The sequence below is a fragment of the Coffea arabica genome, chromosome 1c (assembly GCF_036785885.1).
Source record: "Coffea arabica cultivar ET-39 chromosome 1c, Coffea Arabica ET-39 HiFi, whole genome shotgun sequence".
Taxonomy (NCBI): domain Eukaryota; kingdom Viridiplantae; phylum Streptophyta; class Magnoliopsida; order Gentianales; family Rubiaceae; genus Coffea; species Coffea arabica.
In genome coordinates this window covers 51234810-51254128 of record NC_092310.1, presented here as the reverse complement: position 1 = coordinate 51254128, position 19319 = coordinate 51234810, and the positions used below count along the sequence as shown (strand labels likewise).

Here is a 19319-nt window from a genome sequence, read left to right as displayed (position 1 = left end):
TTACAAAGTATGCAAAATAATTGTTTGGAAATATGGCCAAATACCGGATGTAGTGTGTTTTGGCCATCTAAATAGGTATGCAAATCAGGGAATAATCTAATCAATTCCCACATTTTGTCAAACAAATATTTCCAAACAATTCGATTGTTCTATTCTAAAATTTTACCATGCTTGAGATGTGTAATTTGAATTTTCAAATTTTCTATTCTTCTATCCAATGCTACAACGGCATTCTCCTAACTTACCAAAATGAACAATTACCATAAGCATTTATCAAGGATGCTAGTCTGAAAAACAAGAACTAAATATTTAACCAGTGCTTTAGGACACTCGTTGAGACACGTAATATTTACCTAACTTACCATATATATGCACACTAATAATTATTATTCTCTATTGAAAGACACGTAATATTCACCTAACTTACCATATATATACATACTAATAATTATTATCCTTCATTGAATTTAATCCTACCTATCCTTCCCTTGTATTTATTTACTTTTCCTAATTAATCTTATATTTTCAAAAAATATAACACCTAAAATATGTCTTAACAATTGCCCTGTGAGCACCCGTTAGATAGACTGATATTTCAATATCACATTTAGCAAAGATGCTAGTTTAAATATAACACTTGCTTTATAAACTTTATCTTGGCCCAAAAAAAAAAAAAAAGAAAAATCCAATTGTAGCTGCCGCTGTATTGACAATATGCAACAATTTAGAAGCTCTGCATCTGGTGACATGGCACTTACCATTATTTGTCGGTCGCCGGACCAAAGAGGCTGGCGGCCGGAGAAGGACCAATATGCAATTTTTTTCTGTTTTGCACAAAAAGACAACTTGTTCTAGTAGTTGGAACAGTTAACTAGTTAAGTCCTTCTCTTTTTATATAATTAAAGATTGACTGGGAAATATGACATTTTAGGGAGAATACATGGGACACAAACCATTGGTAAAAAAAATGGCCGGGTAAATACTTTGTAATGCTCATCAATCAATTAGACCAAAACTGACTATAAAATCTCCCTCTTCTCTCTCTGCATTACTTGCTCCACTCCTCAACGCTAGCACTGCTACTGCTGCTAGTTTTGCCTGCTTCTCTCCCACTCCTTCCAAGTCCCCTCATTTTCTCTGCAGAATGCCTCATTACTGCTCTTTCCCTCCTCGATTTTGAGATAACAGGAAGAAACAGCAGTATTGATTGGCTCAACCTGCAAAAGAAAGGGCTCCCAAAACACCCCAAAATACCAAAAACACAAAAACAGCAAAGAAAAGAGCAGAGATCTATATATAAGCTTTTTATCCTTACCCCTTTTTAGCTACAGTTCAACTGCTTCTCTTGATCTTCAACTAACCACATTGCTGATAATTCATCAGTGTGTGACTGTGTGTTTTCTTCCTTTGCGTGTATAAAAAGGGAAGGCAGATCTATTTAGAGTGAGAGTGAGATAAGGCTCCCCTGTTTCAGCTCCCCTGTTTTTCCTCTGTTTTTCTGAGGGAGGGTCGAAAGCTTAGAAAATGCCAGAAATTTCCGCAGCAAATTTGATACCGGAGTCCTTTGACTTTAGGGGGTCAACAGCGGATATTGCAGGGCAAATTGGGCTGATTTGGGAGTTGATTAGAGCACCATTGATTGTCCCATTATTGAGGCTTGCTGTGTATATTTGCTTGGCCATGTCCCTCATGCTTTTCATTGAGAGGCTTTACATGGGAATCGTGATCATTCTCGTGAAGATTTTCTGGAAGAAGCCTGAGAAGAGATACAAATGGGAGCCAATGCGGGATGATTTGGAGATTGGAAATGCAGCTTTTCCAATGGTTCTTGTTCAAATCCCCATGTTCAATGAGAAAGAGGTTTGTCTTGCACGACTAGCAGTATCATATTTCTTTCCATGATTTTTTTGCTGCATTGCTGGTGACTTTGCTCTTTGTTGGTATCTGGGATGCTCTGGAAAAAGCTGGGAATTTTATCGGTTGTTTATGAAAATGGTTTTATTTGGGTACAGGTCTACAAGATCTCCATTGGAGCTGCATGTAACCTTTCCTGGCCGTCCGACCGTATTGTGATTCAAGTTCTTGATGATTCAACTGACCCCATCATTAAGGTAGTCAAAAAATTTAATGACAACTCGGACAACATCCAAATTGGCCTCAAAATTTTGGTTATAATTTGGAAATGTCCGTTAAATCAAGTTTAAATTGCAGCTTGGGATCTTCTCATTGAATCTCCATAATTTCACAAATTCTTCCATTCAAAGTTTTTTTTTTTTAAATCCAATTTAACTTTTGAATATATAATAATCAATCATTTTGTGCCCTTTTAAAAATTCTTGCAATATTTTGTTTAGCTTCTTGAAATTTTGATGCACTGCACTAAGGATAAATAAATCTTCGCGGTCAAAAACAGCATTATTATTATTATTTTTTGGGTCTTCGTGTTATGTAATTCAATATTCCTTAGATCCAGGCTCATTTCCAGTTGTGGTCTCTGTTATTGCACAATCCCATATTACACTTTCTCCCATAAATTCCAAGGACACTACTATCTATCTTTTTGACGTTTTGCCTAGTTTTCATACTCACACACCAATTGGAATGAATGTGGCAAGTTTTTTGTCTTTCTTTTTAGCGACTAGTTCCAAAATCCAGTTAATCTTTCTGTTGGAATTAGTAAAATCTTTCTTGAATTTCCAATTTTGAGGCCTACTACTTTGTGGAACAGAATTATTGCATCTTCCACTACAAATTTCCATAATGTTGTCATTGATGGGCTCCCTACCCTCTATCAATGCCGCAGGATATGGTTGAAAAGGAATGCCAAAGATGGGCTAGCAAAGGCATTCATTGCAGGTACCAAATAAGAGAAACCAGAGGGGGGTACAAGGCCGGAGCTCTTAAAGAAGGGTTAAAGCATGATTATGTCAAAGATTGCGAATACGTGGTCATTTTCGACGCAGATTTCCGGCCGGAACCGGATTTTCTCCGGCGAGCCATCCCTTTTCTCATGCACAACTCTGACATTGCTCTTGTCCAAGCTCGTTGGAGGTTTGGTAAGCTCTCTTTCTTCTTCTTATTATTATTTGTAAACTTTTTGGCATTTTTGGCACATTAGCTAGTAGAAGCATGTTTTTCGAGTATAGTATTTTCTTCGGAATATTAGGTGAGACTCGATGAGTTAGATAGTTTACTCCTGGTATCTATTTGCTGCCCTGCCGACCCGCATTATTCATTAAAACACTTAATTAGGCTTCATTTAGTTGTAATTAATTAAACATATTGACCAAATTAAAGACCTTAATTTTGGAACACAAAAGTGTCGGTGATAGCGTAGCTACGCTACACTTCTGCGATACTAGCGACAACCATACCTTTCGTTCATTCAGTCAAATAGGCTAATGTGTTACGTGTATCCATGCTCCGCCTCCATCAATTCTCTATCTAATAGGGACCCTTCTCTTTTTTCTTTTTTCTTTTCTAGTATTTCTTGATGGATTTGTTTTGTTGTGGACTGCATGGTGTGACGAGGGTCCATGGCAATTCAATTAGTCTCCAGGTGGGACCAGCCAATTGCGAAGATGCGACCGTACATCACGGTGTTAGACCAACTAAATCCACGTCAAACTCATCTCCCATTCCTTTCCCCCAGACTAAACCCACCATTCTTACTTTTATTTTTATTTATATTTATACTCCTCCTCCCTTTATATCCTATTTTTATTGTCTCAACAACTAAATTTACAGAAAAAAAAAGAACTCACTAATAATAATATTCAGAGTCAGCGATACTAAATCCATGGACATGTCCTACCCGTTTCACTACTACAAACCCATTAATTAAACTTTTTGTCTTATAATATAATATTTTTTACACTTAGAGAATACATACAATTTAAGAAATTATGCATTGAAACTCGGAATCATTTGCATTCCAAACATTGCACCTGTTACAGAAAAATACAATGGAGGGTTGGGTTGAGTGGTAAGGCGAAAGGAATTATAAGTCGGGAGTTTTGAATTCAGGACCTTCCATTTACAAAAAAAAAAAAAAAAAATTATAGAAAATACTGGATTTCAACGTGTGACCACAATTACTTATGACTGACACACCAAAATCTCGATTAAATTTGAGAGACGCGGAGCAAATGCTTATTTTCGCGAAGATACATTTATTAAGTTTAATTAGTCATCAATAGTGCTGAGTGATTAGCCAAAATCTTTCGATTTTTTAATTTTCTATACTATCAAAGGGGCAGTAGATAGATTTGACAAAGAAGAGACACCTAGTAACCTTTTTCTTAACTGCAAGACACAGTTTAATTGGGTATTAAGGGGGTAAAGAAATGAGTGTTGTCTTGATTGTCCCTTCCAAAACTGGCCATCTTACTCAGCAACGTGAGACGTGTCAGTATAAGTCTCGTCTAAGAAAGCGAAGTATCGCTGTCACTAATTGTCCTCTAATTTGACTTAATTATCCCGACTTTCAGCTGATAGTAACAGTTCCTCCCCCGCATTAGCCGGCATAAAAGTGCTAAACTCTCGGGGTAGTTTTGTCATTTCATTATTAAGTAGGAAACAACCATTAGATTTGCTCTTCCATCCATGGGATTGAAAGCGCATCGCGCATGAAATCAAAAGCAAAAGTCCCAAATACGAGCAAAAGTAAATTGGTCAACAGGGAGGGCCACCGAAGGACAGATTTGTCATTTCATTGCCTCCACGTGCCCTTATTCTCTGCTCAGTGCCCCGAGTTTAGAGTTTCTGCAGTTGTACTGTGTGCACCGACGACGCCTGCACCTCAGGTGAAAATGGTAAATTCACAAAAAAGTTAAAAAAAAAAAACTGCTTCGTGGGACTACTAATGACGTGGCAACGCTTCTTAATAATTGTTTAGTCACGTGATGTCAGAAAAATAACGGTTCTTTAGTAGCATATAATTGGGAGTTGGGACCGGATCTGGTCCATCTGGACCGCCTTGTCCACATACAATTCTTTGCCCACGCCACATGATCTTCGGAATTTTTTTTTTCTTTACTCCACCAGAAATAGGATTGCTAATAAATAAATATCCATGTTAAATACTAGTAGTGTATGTTTCTAGGTTTAATTATAATTTTCTTTTTATAAAAAATTACTTTAAGAGTAAAAAAAAAAAAAAAGAAAAAGTCTCCAATTCAAGCCTTATTATTATTATTATTATTAATTGTTTGTATGATTGAATTTGCAGTTAATTCTGATGAGTGCTTGCTAACAAGGATGCAAGAGATGTCGCTGGATTACCATTTTACAGTGGAGCAAGAAGTGGGATCATCTACTCATGCATTCTTTGGCTTCAATGGTAAGTGAAGTATTATTGGTAGGCTGCAAATGTTGTTGGGACTCTTTTCCAGTCAATTTGTACTATTTATTTGCATGACTTTTTAGTTTTTGCTGGGAATCAAGCTGATTTGGACGTGCATTATGCATCATGATTAGAGTTACATTATTTTGTTGATCACGCCAAGCAATGGAGCTGGGCACTTTTGCCAATATGCCATCTTGTTCTGCTGCTGCTGCTGCCTGCTGCTTGGTCATTGCAAATTGTTGTTGACATAAGAATTATACGCTCGGTTACTCCAAAAATAATAATAAAGAAAAAGAAATATTTGAACAGTAAATATTCTCTGTTGGGTTTTTTTTATTATTATTTTTTTAAATTTTTTAATAGGAGAAGGGTGAGATTTACGGGAAGGAAAAAGAACTATTTTGATTTATTCATAGTAGTATGAACCATTTTCAGTACTAAATGACATAAGAAAGTGTCGAAAGGTTTTCTTGAACCAAGAAGTTTTATTTACTTATTTGCAGTCAGTTGAGTTGTATTGAACTTTCAATTTGGTAATGTTGTGAAATATCAGGTACTGGTGGTATATGGAGAATAGCTGCTATCAATGAGGCTGGCGGGTGGAAGGACCGGACGACAGTGGAGGATATGGATCTTGCTGTCCGAGCAGGTCTTAAAGGCTGGAAATTTGTGTACCTCGGGGACCTGCAGGTTTTGTCATTTTTTGTGTTGGGTAGCTGTGAATGTTGCCAATTGTTTAAGGGGTATGATTTTGTTTTTGTTTTGCAACAGGTCAAAAGTGAGCTTCCAAGTACATTCAAGGCCTTCCGTTTTCAGCAGCATCGTTGGTCCTGTGGTCCAGCAAATTTATTCAGGAAAATGGTGATGGAAATTGTCAGAAATAAGGTGAATTTTCTGATGAGGCCTAAGAATATTTATTTTTTAGACAGGAATGAGCTACGTTAATTGATTCTTAGGTAACATAATTAAGTCTCGTTTACTTTTCTTCTGCAGAAAATTGCAGTGTGGAAGAAGGTTTATGTGATCTACAGCTTCTTCTTTGTCCGAAAAGTCATTGCTCACATGGTCACCTTTTTCTTTTACTGTGTCGTACTTCCCTTGACAATTTTGGTCCCTGAAGTTGAAGTACCAAAGTGGGGAGCAATTTACATTCCTTGCATCATCACCGCTCTGAACTCAGTTGGAACACCAAGGTATGGAGGACCATAGACATGTGACAAACTGATTTGTTTGTGTGCCAGTACAACTTTTATCTGAGTGAAGAATCACAGTATGGGACTCTGCAAATCTGAAATGTACCCTGTAAATATGCAGGTCGATCCATCTATTATTTTATTGGATTCTGTTCGAGAATGTGATGTCCCTGCACAGAACCAAGGCCACATTCATTGGTTTGTTAGAGGCAAAGAGAGCTAACGAATGGGTTGTGACAGAAAAGTTGGGAGATGCTCTGAAGAACAAATCAAACGTCGTCAAAGCAAAACCAAAGAAAATTGGATTGAAGATTGGTGACAGGTGAAAATTCATTACTGTGACTTGTTTTGGGATGCAGCAATATTTGATAACTTCCAAAGGAAAAAGACGATCACTTGCACAGTTTCTCATTCTTTTTTGACTAATATAATGGCATCATGGATCCTAACTTGGATCATTGATCTTTCAGAATTCATCTAACGGAGCTGGGATTTGCGGTGTTCCTTTTCTTCTGTGGATGCTATGATTTCCTTTATGGGAAGAACAACTATTTCATATACCTCTTCCTCCAAGTCATAACCTTCACAATTGCAGGATTCGGCTACATTGGTACCATTGTGCCAACCTCTTAGTGACAGGCATATAGCAGCAGCAAGTAGCAATCATTATTGTTACTGTCATTTTCAAGCCTACACAAAAATGTGTATACAAAAGCCTTCTTTTAGTGAAGATTTGGTTGCATTTACTACCATTGAGATAAAACACAAGTATAGAAATGAAGAACTCGAGTCAACAAAACCAGAACTTCATTTCCAAAGGAAAAAAAAGCCCCGTGGCACCGTTAGGAAGACATCAAGAAGAAGATGTTGTTGTGAGCAATTCTATAGATCAGAAACAGCTGAAGCTGCAGAAACCTCAGATGGAGTAGAGCACACATAGATTATGTTTATTTTACCATAGTGATTGTAATTTGTGTGACATTGTGTTTAATCTTGTCAGGTCATTTGAATTTTCAATTTTTCAGCTTGAGAGGAAAATAATCTGGGGGCAACAGGATAAATGTATTACAAGTTTTGCTTATCCTTTTTTCTTTTTTTCCCTTTTCTTTATCAGGTTTTGTTCTTACATAATGTATCAGAACTATTTTACAGGAAACGAAGTGAAGAAGGCTCAATGCTCAACTCTTCTTCCTCTTTCCCACATTTTATCACCAAGTCATTCTCTAAATCATTCCTCCTAGCTATGAGAAAGGAAAATGCGGCATTGATTATTGAATTCTCCGTTTAGAGACGAAAGACAAAATCCTTTGTTATTGGGATATGCTCAATTATATAATTGGAAAAGTGCCCTTTGAAGCCGTTTTTCCATTGAAAAAGAAACACAAAATCCTTTTTGTTATTGGGAATTTGTTCAATTGCCAAAAAGTCTCTAAAGCGTTTGTTCTTTACAGCCGAAACAAAACAAAATAAAACACAAAAATAACGACTTCAAAATGGCCTTGTCTATTCATCACTTGTCGCTCTTCATCAGAACTCCATGTGAAATGAAAATGATGCACTTCTTAGACTGCTCTAATTTTGAGAATTGTTTATTTTAATGTCTACATTCAAGAACAAGATTGGAACATGACATGTCACTGTTTCTTGTTACAAGCATCAAAGAGCTTGTGGAAGCCTGCACATGCATTATAGGAGATTATTTGAGGTAATTTGTTGAAAAATATACTGTAATATTTTTTGGATGTGACGTATGTGAGATTAAAAAACGTGCATCAAATTATGCAAATAATTTACAATCCGAGCAAACAAAATGTTTTTAGGGCATTTTTTCTAGTTTTTATGAAGATATATTAAAAAGGGAAAAAATCCATAAAGAGTGAAATATCTTTGCTTTTTCCTCTTCTCCTTCCTTTTTTCCCCCTAATCCGAGAATATCGAAATTCATCTTGATGTTTCACTCTGAAAACTAAGACATCCTTTTCTTTGAGTCCTGAAAATATGGCACTCAGATTCTGAAGATCATGGAAAGATAAAGCATCAGTTTTTTCAAAATTTTCTATGCTTTTCATTTTGTCTTGGCAAGGAAAGTCATTACAACAATAATAATCATTGTCCCTTAGCAGCCTTTCCGCCATTACTGTTGGAGACAGGAGCCATGAATACGTTTTCATGGCCACTGTCCCCGTCTTGTCCAAGAATCTATATGGATTGTGACTTTGATAATGATTTGGATTTCATTACCACGCCTTTAAAACCACAAGTTATGCTGAATCCTTGTTACCATCATCTCTGATTTTGGTTACATGGGGTCATATCTGATTTGATACATCAATTGAACCATTAAATTGGGTTAAATGTCTCCTCCTCCAATTAAGCCGAAGATTGGTATATATATATATATATATATATATATATATATATATTAAAGATATGCATATTAATCCTTTTCGTGTAAGTCTAATTATGAAGCAACTATCCTCAAAAAGAGCAACATTAGATGGAACAGCAACAATCGTCACTACAAACCTGCAAAACTTAGCTCGAGCATGTACTAACTCTTATAAAAAATTTACTTTTGCTGGAGGAATTCCAGCAATTGGCTACAGTTTGATATGTAAAGAGGCCATTGAAACCTAAAGTTGGCTTGCGTGCTGGAGTGGTGATTCAGTGATTCTCTCCTTTTCTTCTCCTCACACGGGTGACCCCCCGCAACCCATTTCATGCATGTAATTAATTGCCATCGTATTTGGAAGGAGAAGGAAGGTTTCATCTCATTAATGTTTATGGATGAATTTTCTTTTTCAGCCATCTTAAACATAACTAGAATTAAGTTATCACCTTGTACATGTAATAGCCAGTTGCAGAAGTGTCAATGATGTCTCTTTAGTTCCTGCGAAAAAGATAAAACATTTATTGGGACCAAAGTTTGATGGACCCATATATATTTTAGTTCTGAACTGATTCTGATTTTCTGAAAAACTAGTTTTTTTGAGAAGTCAAGATCAGAATCCAAAAGCAAGTATCTTGTAGTTTCTCCAAAAAAAAAAAAAAAAGGCCAAAGTTAGAAAGGAAAAGCAGTTGAGATTGAGTACAGGGCAGAGCCATTTTCAATGTCAATTATGGCTGTTTAATTAGGTCTTATGAACATCATAAATGCCAAAGGTTTGTTAGGTCTTATGGCTGTTTAATTTTCAGTGTCAATTATGGCTGTTTAATTAGGTCTTATGAACATCATAAATACCAAAGGTTTGTTTGGCACCAAAATCATAAACCATATTTAAACAGTCATTTTTAATTGTCAATTACGTCTGTTCTGGTATCATGAAGGACATAAAATACCAAAGGCACATTTGGACAAATGTTCGAACCATATTTTAACATTCATCCTCAAGAATGGCACGTATTGAAGTGTAAGGAACACACATGTAGATGTAGGTCAAGACGCCCATGTCACAGTGAGAAATCTTGGACCCTTGATAACAGATTCTCTATGAAGCTTAGGAAAAACAGAAGAAAACTTCACGTACTTAACTGATAAACTAAAGTCAGATTTGCTAGTGTGTTTAGACTCGTATCACCTGCAGCAAAGCTCTACAATCTTCATCAATGTTACAAAAATTATGTTAAACATGAAATTAGTACTTCACATAATCTATCTGTCTGCCTGGTAGTGTGTGTACTGTGTGTGTCAACGAATGACTAATTCCGAGAAACAATCAGAATGTGTCAATCTGGCTAAAGCACAAGGAGCAGCTGCTTTAAGCTATGCCCTTTTCCCACTACATATATATATAATTTTGTATAATTGTGTGTCGGTGCATGATACATATCTGGAAGCTAGACTTGGGAGCGGACATTGATAATTATTGAAGGGATCTATCTAGATACTTGCTCTGAAAAGTTCGTAGTGCACTTCTTGATAATCATCTACCAGCCAATATCTATGCTCCTGGTAGGACTTGATATATGCATTAAAAACAGGCTGGATGAGTGGAAATTTTAGTCTGGGCTTTCCATGTTTAATTAGCTTTTAATAGAGCTCTCCAACATTAGTCTCTCAACCAAGTTTCTTGTTCTGTAAACTGTTTCAATTCAAACTAAAGGCACATTTGTAGGTAGCAAGACCCAATGACAAGAATGAATGGCTTAAATACCACCCATGAAGAAGTTTTAGTGTTCATGTGGTCCATTTTAATCATGGAGGAGTAAAAGAAACTTGAATGCAATATCAAAATTTATCCAGTTCTTTTTATAGCTCAATACCGAACTCATCTCTTGTAGTACTGTACAGTTGTATTTTGCTCTTATAGAAGAACCCAATTCATCCTATCAATTGTATTTGCTATTGCAGGAAAAGTGGAATTTCTATCCATTGTGCAAGTGACACTTAGCAGAAGAACTTTAAAGGACTTTCATCAGATAACCTGCCCAGCACTTTAATACAAGAACTTTTAAGGACTTTCATCAGATAACCTACCCAACGGCAAACAAGATTGATGACTTCCCTCCACGAGAAAAGATAAAGAGTGGGGTAGAGAAAGACGAAAAGGATAAAACATGTGTTTTAGGGATTGGTAGATTACACCTTCTGTAGCAGAAGGCCAGCACGGCGGCAGCACCGGCATTGGATCTTCAGTTTCCATTTTCCAGGCCTGCATGTGCAGTTATATATAAACATAAAAATGGCCACTACAGCCTTGGCAAACCTGTCCCACTGGCTCTTAAAGATTGCCTGTCCTCCTGACAAGGACATAGATAGATTGTAAAATTGAACCATGCCCTTAGATAGCTCTTGTTTAATTGAATGGAGTCTATAGCAAGTGTTTCTTTGGATGCATGTGGCGGTGTGCAAAATTTCAATTTTCAACTACCAAATTTCCAAGATATAAAGAATTGACACCAAAATGTGATTACATTAATATACAAGATCTTTCTACACATCTTTTCCAAAGTGCAAAATCAATTTGAGTAATGCAGACGCAACTATAATTTGCCCCATCAACATTTCGAACAATTTAAGCCCCAAATTCCGTTTGGTCCAATTTTACTTCCAGATTAACATGGAAAACCAGAGCTGTGGGTGTATAAATGTTTTTCCCATCAGACACCAGAAAAATCTGTAGCGCACGCAGCAATAGACAAAAAACACACAACAAGGGTCTGCAATAGATAAATGAGTGGAAAAAGGGATAACAATCAGAGGCATAGTGTAAATTTTCTTGAACATGTTTAGAATAGGACCAACCATTCTTTTTTTGGTGGTCCAAAGTCAAATAAGTATAAACCTTAGGACTGTTTGGTGAGGAGTCTTCTCATTCTGCTGGATCTGTTTTTGCGTTTGTCAGTGGAAACTAGTCTTGTCCCCCTCTTATAGGTTGGCAAACTGGCTCCGTTACTCCCCACACCCTTCAACTTTGGGAACTACCAGAGTCCTTAAGACCCCATTCCGCCAGTACAATGGGGTCGTTCTTCGCTGTGATGTACGGCACCCAAACAAAGGAATATTCGGGCTGTTTACTTAGAAAAATATCTCACTTCCCCACTTATGATTTATGAAGTAGCAGAAGTAAATCTTTACCGATGTACACAACAGCCACAGTTCACGAACCAAGTTATCTGTGAACTTTTTTTTCTCCTTTTATTAAAAGAAAATCAACAGTGATTCCTCGCTTAATCTCTTGATGACTCGAACCAGTGACATATCGTCGGGTACAAGTACAGCATGCTTTGTTATCGAGTTATTTGTGAACTTAACTTGCCACATTTTGTTGAAAAAAAAACCAAAGCACTAATGCTGTTAAATTCAAACCTCTAGGAATTGATCAATTGTCGGCAGGCTACTTAGGATGCTCAGCATATCATTTCCTAAAGTTTACAGGGTCCTCAGAAGGGCCAATTTGCATGTTTCCGAGGGCTTTAATTGTTTAGGATATTTCCAACTATTAGCTATCAGCGATTAAAATTTGGGCAATATATACATGAATTAACAAAGCAGAGTAATTTTAAGAAAATCATATGAATCCTGGAAGAACCCACACCACATCAAGAGCTAGCTATTGTCCGAGGTGATGAAAGTGGTGTTAGCTCTTCGACTTCGAGACGAGACGGCCTTCTCAATTTGGATAAAACGGTATAAATTCAATCCCATGCTTACTACTATGTCGGATTAGTTTGCAATTAGGACATAACATATAAATTCTTGGACTGACACAGAAGCCGGCTTGAGCAACAACTTGATTTTGATGCCAAGAGACTTTCAACACGAGGAGCTTATGTAGATTGAATGAACCTATTGTCCCTATTCCCTTGCAAGCTTCAAATTACCATCTTAATCAACCTACCAAACTTCAAAGTTGGTTTCCAGACATGGGGTTCATTCCTTTTGATCAAAAGTGTTGGAAACAAAATCTGCCTAGTGGGCTTAGATCAAGTTACAACCTATAGTTTCTAAAGGCCAAAAACCAAAAACGAAGCTTGATGATCATCCAATTTACGGTCCTATCAAGGCCTTGGTTGGATTTCTTTTTTCCAAAAAATAATTTACATTTTTTATAAACACATTTTCTGATCACTTTTTTCGCCTCATACACGTCAAACCACCAACTCGAGAAAATAATAATTCAAACGGGCTCTAAGTTTTGTGACGAGCTCAAACACTAGTTTTGTTGAACAATCGTGGCGAGAGGCTGTAGCTTGGGACTAGGAATGGGTTTCAAGTTTCAACATCGAACAACTTTCGAGGCCACAGACTGGAATAGTATTTTATATGCAACGGCAGCGGAGAATACTCATACCCAAGGGCCGCTTGGAGAAGCCTTATCATAGCAACGAAGCCCTCAAGGGCTGTTGCTCTCGTTGCCAATTCAACTCGAATCGGTAATACTGTCGTTCATTTTGGGCTTCCTTAGGCATCATTATCTATTTCATTTTTTTTGGGTTCAATGATTTTTTTTTTTTTTGGTCTAAGTGAGAGGTATAGAATTTAAAATCTATAATCTCTCTAATCTTATCATCTAATCCAACCTTCCTCTGAGCTCCAATGAACTTGATTAGCTTAATGATGCCAGCAGCGCGTGTATTTGATTTTATTTTTTATTAATTATTTTTTAACTCTTTTCACTAATTGCTCTTATATTTCCCTTTTGGTGTGGAAATATCACCCAGGCAAAACCATTTTAGCTTAAAAAGAAAATGCGTGTGTATACACACACACACACACACACATATATATACACTCATATTTTTTAAGTAAATTATTATTTCTTCTTTGGACAAAAAAGAAAAAATCCCTTAAATTTCTTAGTGCACTATATTTATTTGATTCCAAGTTTACTTGTTAGGCAATATGATCGTTATAAACCTTCTAAAATGGTTAATGTGTAAAACCAGTTTTTCTAATATGAAAATGCAAGTCTTTTGTTTTTGTTCTTTCTTTTTAAATGTGGTTTGATTGTTATTGATTAAGTGAAAAAAAAAGAAAATTGAAAATCATAATTCTTTGTGATATCCTTTTACATATGTAGAAACTGCTTTTATTTTATGAGTTTGGTACACATTTATTTATGATAATTTTTCTTGCCATGAAATCTTAATTCTTTTCCATTGAAGTTAGCTTATATAACACCAAGATTTGTATTATTAACAAAAGCGTTTGTAGTCCAACGGTTAGGATAATTGCCTTCCAAGCAATAGACCCGGGTTCGACTCCCGGCAAACGCAACAAATTTTCTCATTTCGGTTTTTCTGTTCCCTTTTTTCGCAAAATGAAATTCCAATAATGGTGGCTGTGGGGTTCGAACCCACGCGCACTTATGTGCAGAAGATCTTAAGTCTTCCCCCTTAACCTCTCGGGCAAACCACCCCGGTGATCCTCATTATAAAATTATCGTCTCATATTATAATCCCATCGAAGGACATCCTTGCGCCAGTCGAATCATCCAGAAGGTGAAAATTTTCCTCCTCATATAAAATAATAAAAACTACACCGTACCATTATCGAAACAGAGAGAAGTAGGGGAAAAGCAAGAAGTTACCAAACCCTAGAACTTCAATTGTCTCGATCCTTTTATCATATTGAGCTGTAAATTCATCAATTGCAGCTGCGGGAGGAGGAGGACGTGGTGGAGAATGGCGGAACACTTGGCCTCGATTTTTGGGACCGAGAAAGACAGAGTGAACTGCCCTTTTTACTTCAAGATCGGAGCTTGCCGTCACGGCGACCGCTGTTCTCGCCTCCATACCAAGCCTAGCATCAGTCCGACTCTGCTTCTCTCCAACATGTATCAACGGCCTGATATGATTACTCCTGGCGTCGACGCCCAGGGCCAGCCGATCGACCCTCACAAAATGCAAGAGCACTTCGAGGTTTGCAATTTTTCAAGAAGATTGTTGCAATTTTTTAAGAAGATTGTATTGAATTTCTCAACTGCATTACAGATTTCATGTTAGGGGATCGATTGAGCTATGGATTTTTGTTGTTGTTTTCAGCTATAATTGATTTGTGACACATTGGTTGAATTTTTAGGTAGTTTCAATTAAATTTGACCACATGTTTTCATATGCGTGCTTTCGTGTGTGCTTTATTGTGAGTGGATGTTTGTCTTGTCGTGTGAACGTTTATAATTTTTTTTCGGAAAAAGGATGTCAGGTTCAGCTAAATTCTGTCTGTTTTGTAGGAATTCTGTTAAATTCTAACTGGATTTTTTTCTGTCCCTATTATTGGTTATAGGATTCTTTGATGAATATGACATGAGTCTTAGGCACGGAATTTTCTTGAATATTAGGGTATGAACTATAACTGCAAGGTATAATGCATACTGGCGCATCCTAGGTTTTGCGGACAGGAATTGGAGTCGGAATTTGTGTTCAATTGTATGTAGCTTTGTACTAGAGGAACATCTGCTCCCGCTCCCGTTTACCTTGGAAAGGAACAGTCTATTAGATGATTAGTTCCTTATGGACTCTCTGTGTTGTTTGATTGTGTACTGTGTGCCTTCTTTTGTTAATTGCTAAAAGGTATTCATGCTTTCTTATAACTTGTAAATTTGTGTGCATGTCCAGACGTGCTGCAGCTGGTTGATAGCATGTGAAGATTTCTAGTTTTTTTTCATGTTGTGCATAGATGCTGTATTCACATAGGCACGTGAATATTCTAATTCTGTCCTCGTTTACAAAGTTTTCTTATGATGAAGATTGGTGCCTCTAATTGCCTTTACAATTTCTTGAGCATGTGGTGCCATTAAGGAACATTATAAAGTATTACAAACCATGTATGTCAGGATTCAGTTACATTATGTTTGATTTTGTGTTGGATAGTGGCCGTTTGTTCCCTCTTTGCTTAGAGTTTAATGTGCTTCAGTGGTGGACGTTTCTGTTGAATTTGCAGGATTTCTATGAAGATCTTTTTGAGGAGCTAAGCAAGTATGGTGTGATTGAGAGCTTGAATATTTGTGACAATTTGGCTGACCACATGGTAATTTTCTGACAACTAAATTCAGATTCCTCTTTCCCTAGTTTTTCCCTAGTTGAGTTGCGAATTGACAGGTCAAATGTCTATGACGGTGTGTTTGCCAGGTTGGAAATGTCTATGTCCAGTTTAGAGAGGAAGAGCAAGCAGCAAATGCATTGAAAAATCTCACTGGGCGGTACTATGCAGGTAACGTTTTTGATTTTCCTCCTCATGTTTTCCCGTTAGTTTTTTCTTCTATTTGATGATACAAGTTGTGCGATTTAGAGTTCTGGGCTTTGCAAATTATTATGAGGGTAATACTTGATTGTGGCACCTCTGCAGGACGGCCCATTATTGTTGATTTTTCGCCTGTGACTGATTTTCGTGAAGCTACTTGTAGACAGTATGAAGAAAATACATGCAATCGTGGTGGCTACTGTAACTTCATGCATCTCAAAAGGATTAGCAGGTAATGTTCTGTTGTGGTTGAAAAAAAAATCAATAAATTTAGATTAAGTGTTTCATTTGGTAACAAATTTAACTTGTGAAATTAGGGAATTGCGACGTCAGTTATTTGGGAGGTATCGCCGAAGGCGCAGCCGGAGCAGGAGCCGAAGCAGAAGCCCTTACAGGCATCGCAGCCATGAAGAGCGTTCCCATCGTCACAGTAGAAGGTATGAAGACAGAGATTATCACCATGAGAGTCGAAGCAGGAGGCATAGGAGCACCAGTCCTGACCGTAGGAGGGGAAGAAGTAGGAGCAGGAGTCCAGGTGGCAGGAGAGATAGAAGTCCTGTTAGGGATGGTAGTGAAGAGAGACGTGCTAGGATTGAAATGTGGAACAGAGAAAGAGAAGAAGCAGAACTAGCGAATAAGATCAATGATAATAGCAGCAACAGGAAAAACGAAAGCGAGGACAATGGGTATGCACAAAATGGAGATCAGTATTATCGACAGGAGCCACCATATGGATATTGAACTGACAGTGGTTCGTTTTCTTCTCTCATCATTTTCATTTATCTTTGCTCCTTAGTTGAATTTCTTTTCAAAGGAGGAGCCACCTGTTGTCTAAATGTAGCTTACTGCGCATTTTCCACTGTGCAGGTGGTGTGCAGGTTTACAGTTCTGTGATATGGCTTGTGAAAAAAATATGCACCCTTTTTTGGCTTTCTGATTTCATCATCTTGTGTCTGTGCTTGAATGCATTGCATGATCTTAGTTTGATTGTAGCCAGCCACAGTGTAAAAACTAATCTGTGTTGTCTGTGCATCTATAGCTCATACTGTCTTACATCATCATTCATGTCTTTTCTGTCATAACAATAGTAGAGATGAGTTGATGGTAAATCTTTTTATGGTTCTTTAAAAATTTTTGAAGGCAATCCATGAGTTAGATTTTTTTTTTCTTCATCCCTGTAATGGGAACAATTACTTGAGGAGTTTCATTGCTTAATTATTTAAGGTAATTTCCGGTGTAAATTTTGCGTTGGGCGAGTTTTTCAAGCCTGACATCTTTTAAACACGCTTGAGGGAGCCCTTCACTTTGATATTTTGATTGCATAGACTTGGTGTTTTCGGTTCTGTGTTAGTTGTGATGTTGTTGCTTGTTGATCAACTTTACCATGTCTGTCTCAATGTCATTTTTAGCTCATGGGCAGATCTTGTCATGATTGTCGTATGTTTTCCTGAGCTTTGTTCCTTTTTTCTTCTTTTATGTAGAAGCAGAATGCTTCTAGTAAATTTATACATGACTCATGGGTAGGGTCTTGTGCAATTAGTTGTGGTCTTGGTTTATGACATCATTGGGAAGCCGTGTTGTAGTAGGAATACAAGCTGTAATAATGCATGCAGTGTGCATTTTTCGTTTATTATGTGTGTGCAGTGCATGTTTCTGAATTCTATGTGCAGTCAGGTATTCTGTCACCGCAACAAAACCAGGCTAGTGACCTTGAACTTGTATTTCTCTGCTCTGAAATTTACTTTAAAAAGTATTATCTTACAGCATCTCGAGTTTTGCAGGTCCAGGTTTCCCTGCTTAAAAGGACCAAGAATATATTTTAACTAAGGCTTACCATGGAATGTGTACAGGTTCTGCCAAGTCAGAGAATATGATCCAACAGGTTTGATGTGACAGGGATGTGCAGGATTTCAAGGGCATAGAAGACTAATGGATGCTAGAGTGCCTTTGGCTCCTGAGCTGAATTGTTATGATGAGCATAATCTGTTGTAAACTTTTTCAGGTGGTTGTGTAGGTTGGCTGATGGGAATTGCTGTTTTTCCTTCGTTGGGTATACGCTCTAGCTATTCGTAGACTGAACAGTTTCTATGAAGTTTTTCATTTTGTACTGGTTTGTAATCATATAAGACGAGCGCAATGCAATCTTGGGAGTTTCTCCTTGGTTTACTGATGAGTTTTGCGAGCATCTCTGCATTTTTGTTATGGAGCGCAAATAAATGAATGGGATCCCTATGTCAGTTCTGCCTCAAGTACGGTAAGGATAAAATTCCCATTAACATTAAATTCACACCATCTGAACTCATTAGAAAACAATAATAATATGTTCAGCTTTTGAAGCATGCTTGGTGGTGGTTTTAAACAGAACATGTTTTAACAATAAACAAGAAGCCAACGATTATCTTTTCTGTCTTTTGTTTTTTTTCTGTTTTTTGTTTTAATATAACAAGAAGCCAACTCTAGGCTCTGAAGTTCTGAACGAAACCCCAGTAATGGGATAGACACCGACAACATATGCCAAGAATAAACTCATGCGAGGTGAGTCTATATGAGTTTATTTAAAGAGAGTATTAATATTTATGGTCATTTTGGAAGTTTATAGAAAGCCTATCAGTATCAAAACACATATTTTTAAAGAAGGAAAACTTAATGTTTTCACTTATAAACAAAATGGTTCAATAAATAGCTCATTGATTACTCGAACTAGTAATGTATTAGTTACGAGTAAGGATTTTGCTATATGAGCTGTGTTCGTTGTGCTGATATTAGTTACAAGCAAGCATTTTACTACCTGAGTTATGTTTCATTGTGTCGAACATTTTATTTCTGCTTGAGAGCATTAATTTAATTAGCAATCTATAATTTTTCAAGAAAATTAAATTTATAATCTAGACACTAAAATCAACAACCTAGAATTTGATTTATTTCTGCTATTTGATTATGCATAAATTAATACTAAGACAATTTGACAAATAGAAAATTAACACTGAAATTGGGATGTGCATTTTATCTGTCTATCTGAAAATAAAATACTCTGTTCTTTCATATTCTTGTGTGGAAAGGCACTTATCAAAATTGTAAAAGTTAAGAAGATTAC

At 36.9% G+C, this 19319-nt stretch overlaps 2 protein-coding genes and 2 non-coding genes across 5 annotated transcripts; 3 read left to right on the top strand and 1 right to left on the bottom strand.

The window, feature by feature from the left end:
- Positions 1–1054: 1054 nt before the first annotated feature.
- LOC113726957 (glucomannan 4-beta-mannosyltransferase 2-like) lies at positions 1055–7768 on the top strand. Its single transcript, XM_072076287.1, has 9 exons — positions 1055–1860; positions 2013–2111; positions 2804–3056; positions 5231–5341; positions 5901–6037; positions 6119–6232; positions 6341–6540; positions 6662–6862; positions 7011–7768. The coding sequence occupies exons 1-9, from the start codon at positions 1525–1527 to the stop codon at positions 7171–7173; spliced, it is 1614 nt and encodes a 537-aa protein (XP_071932388.1). The 5' UTR covers positions 1055–1524; the 3' UTR covers positions 7174–7768.
- Positions 7769–14187: 6419 nt separating this feature from the next.
- On the top strand, positions 14188–14259 carry TRNAG-UCC (transfer RNA glycine (anticodon UCC)). Its single transcript has one exon. It is a non-coding gene; the product is annotated as a tRNA-Gly (tRNA).
- A 59-nt stretch (positions 14260–14318) lies between these two features.
- On the bottom strand, positions 14319–14401 carry TRNAL-UAA (transfer RNA leucine (anticodon UAA)). The gene has a single exon. It is a non-coding gene; the product is annotated as a tRNA-Leu (tRNA).
- Positions 14402–14455: 54 nt separating this feature from the next.
- Positions 14456–18391, top strand: LOC113726947 (splicing factor U2af small subunit A-like). 2 transcript variants are annotated; one of them, XM_072076283.1, is made up of 6 exons: positions 14456–14904; positions 15926–16012; positions 16114–16195; positions 16331–16457; positions 16543–16976; positions 18076–18391. In XM_072076283.1, exons 1-5 carry the CDS (start codon positions 14668–14670, stop codon positions 16964–16966), a joined length of 957 nt encoding a protein of 318 aa, XP_071932384.1. In that variant the 5' UTR covers positions 14456–14667; the 3' UTR covers positions 16967–16976; positions 18076–18391. The 2 variants fall into 2 exon arrangements, with proteins under 2 accessions (XP_071932384.1, XP_071932379.1); XM_072076278.1 differs by lacking the exon at positions 18076–18391 and adding an exon at positions 17093–17334.
- The last annotated feature ends 928 nt before the right edge of the window (positions 18392–19319 follow it).

Excerpts from the sequence above, each read along its gene's own strand:
- LOC113726947 (XM_072076283.1), top strand. The coding sequence starts at position 14,668 with ATGGCGGAACACTTGGCCTCGATTTTTGGGACCGAGAAAGACAGAGTG. Across the intron at positions 14,905-15,925 it reads AAATGCAAGAGCACTTCGAG|GATTTCTATGAAGATCTTTT; the intron begins GTTTGCAATTTT and ends TTGAATTTGCAG. Across the intron at positions 16,196-16,330 it reads CACTGGGCGGTACTATGCAG|GACGGCCCATTATTGTTGAT; the intron begins GTAACGTTTTTG and ends GCACCTCTGCAG.
- LOC113726957 (XM_072076287.1), top strand. The coding sequence starts at position 1,525 with ATGCCAGAAATTTCCGCAGCAAATTTGATACCGGAGTCCTTTGACTTT. Across the intron at positions 1,861-2,012 it reads CCATGTTCAATGAGAAAGAG|GTCTACAAGATCTCCATTGG; the intron begins GTTTGTCTTGCA and ends ATTTGGGTACAG. Across the intron at positions 6,863-7,010 it reads GGATTGAAGATTGGTGACAG|AATTCATCTAACGGAGCTGG; the intron begins GTGAAAATTCAT and ends TTGATCTTTCAG.